General features: G+C 66.1%; 1 protein-coding gene across 1 annotated transcript in view; it reads right to left on the minus strand.

The window, feature by feature from the left end:
• Positions 1-1,946, minus strand: part of NAGS (N-acetylglutamate synthase) — a 4,513-nt gene extending 2,567 nt beyond the window's left edge. The window contains exons 1-4 of the mRNA XM_024761146.1: positions 1,853-1,946; positions 1,005-1,279; positions 677-890; positions 196-376 (exon numbers count right to left, since the gene is read on the minus strand). Coding sequence (XP_024616914.1) covers positions 196-376; positions 677-890; positions 1,005-1,207 — 598 coding nt within the window. The 5' untranslated portion in view covers positions 1,208-1,279; positions 1,853-1,946. The remainder of the gene's footprint in view (positions 1-195; positions 377-676; positions 891-1,004; positions 1,280-1,852) is intronic.
• Between the last annotated feature and the right edge of the window lie 74 nt (positions 1,947-2,020).

Genomic DNA, 2,020 nt, shown 5'->3' on the forward strand with positions numbered 1-2,020 from the left:
CTGGGTCTGTGTTTCCTCCCACCCACCCAAGTCCCTCCCATCTGTCTAGTTCCACCCAAGTTCTAGCCCAGAGCCGTCCACCTCCTTGCTCACCTCCCCCAGGTTTGGCAAGAGCAGGAAGCCTCTACTGTCTGGAGAGGAAGCCGCTTCTCCTGGCTCCCCAAACCCCGACGCACCCCCCGCCCCGGCCCTCACCCTTGTTGCTGAAGAGCTCGGTGAGCAGCGTGCTGGCGTCGGTGATGACGGCCGAGGAGTGGTGAGGCAGGCGGCTGAGCACGTCTACGATGAGCCGAATTTGCTGCCGTTCTTTGGTGCTCACCCACTCGGCGTTGGTCACTAGGTCCAGGTCGGCGGGCAAGTTCACGTTACTCAGGACCTGTGTCCAGGACGAGGGGGTGAGCCTCCGACCTGCAGCCGGACAAGGACTGTGCCCCCGCCCCACGGACCTCTCCTCACTGACCCCTTTTCCCTTACTTCCTCCCGAAGTCCTTGGCCAGTGAGGGGCTCAGATCTGAGCACCATAGGCTGAGTCCTTCCCTGACACTCCATTTCCGACCCATGCGGCTGGAGAGAGACTGACTCTGGGGCCCGTCTGGGAGGCGTGCAGGGGACCTAAGAGAGGGGCTCAGCCTGGCGCAGAGTCGCGGGGAGTGGGGTCCAAAAGGAGGAGACACACCTTGTTACTGCTGTCGTGCAGACCGCCCGTGGTATTGAGGAAGATGATTTTGGTGGGCCGCAGCGCCTTGGCCAGGGACGCGGTCACCTCCAGGGAGTCCAGGAGCACGGAGCGGCGGGCGGCCGTCTCCCCGATGGGGCACAGGATGGGGATGCTGCTCGACTCCAGGCACCACTGTAGTAGGTCGGTCTCCACCGAGACGATGCCGCCATAGCTGGGGGCCAGACGTGGTGCTCAAGGAGGTTGCCTCCAGGACCCGCGGGTCTGGGGCTGGGCGGGTGGAGTAGCGTGATCTGAGGACGCAGGGGCACGCAGGGTCAGCACTAACCTGGCATGAGGGGCTGGCTCAGCAGCGCCCAGCACCGACCCGCCGCCAAAAAAAGGCACGGCGGTGGCGGCATTATGCCGCAGGGCGTCCACCAGCACCTTGCATCTCTGGGCAAGCTGTGCCTTGGCCTCCCAGAAGGAAAGACAGCCCGAGGGCGCCGTGGGAGCGGGCAGCCCCAGGACCACCAGGGGCTTCATGTCCATGCGCTGCAGGAAGGCCAGGGCGAAGGCCAGGCTGGATACGGCCTTAGGGCACTTGAGCACCTCCTCGTCCACCTGCGGAGGAGTGGGCGTTCAACGGGCACGACACCGGCCCTGACTCCTGCTGCACCCGCTTGCTCCTACAGCTGGGTCCTCAGGGCCCTCTCGGGGCCCCCACCCTGCCCGGGAGCTGTCAGGCTCCATCTCTGGCCACCTGCGCCCACCTGCTTCGCCCTTTGCCCCGTTGGGTCTTGCCATCCTCTTATCTCACACTAGTGTTCCTCCCTCCGCTCCTCCCTGCGACCTTGGACTGTAGGACACCTTAGGGGGAGGGGTGACGCAGGCGGCTTCTATCCAGTTCTATCCCTAACTGCCAACTGAACCCCTAACTGCGCCCAGGTTGGGAGGACTTCTCTGGTGCCTCACGTTTGACGGGCTGGGGACCCGAGGCTCCTCACCCGGGCTGGGCGCGAGACTTTTCGAGGAGCGCACAGCCTCGCGCAGTCCCAGGCGCTCGTCTGGGCTCCGTCGAGCCCCTTCCTGGCTCCGCTGCGCAGAGTCCGCAGCCCGTCCTGCCATGCCTGGCGAAACGTCGCTACACAACCCCCGTCCCCTGTCTGTGACCCGGCCGACGCCGGGCTCTCTCACCTCGATGACGGCAAAGGGCCTGTCCGCGGAGTGGTGGCAGGTCTGGAACTGCGTGAGCCAGTGGCGCGCCTCCCCGGGGCTGGCCCCACACTGGTTCAGGAAGGCCTGGATGTCCCGCTGCACCAGCGAGCGGCCGGCCGGGGGCCCGGGGGAGTCGGGGGACAGCGG

This window comes from Neophocaena asiaeorientalis, unplaced genomic scaffold (assembly GCF_003031525.2).
Source record: "Neophocaena asiaeorientalis asiaeorientalis breed wild unplaced genomic scaffold, Neophocaena_asiaeorientalis_V1.1 scaffold30, whole genome shotgun sequence".
Taxonomy (NCBI): domain Eukaryota; kingdom Metazoa; phylum Chordata; class Mammalia; order Artiodactyla; family Phocoenidae; genus Neophocaena; species Neophocaena asiaeorientalis.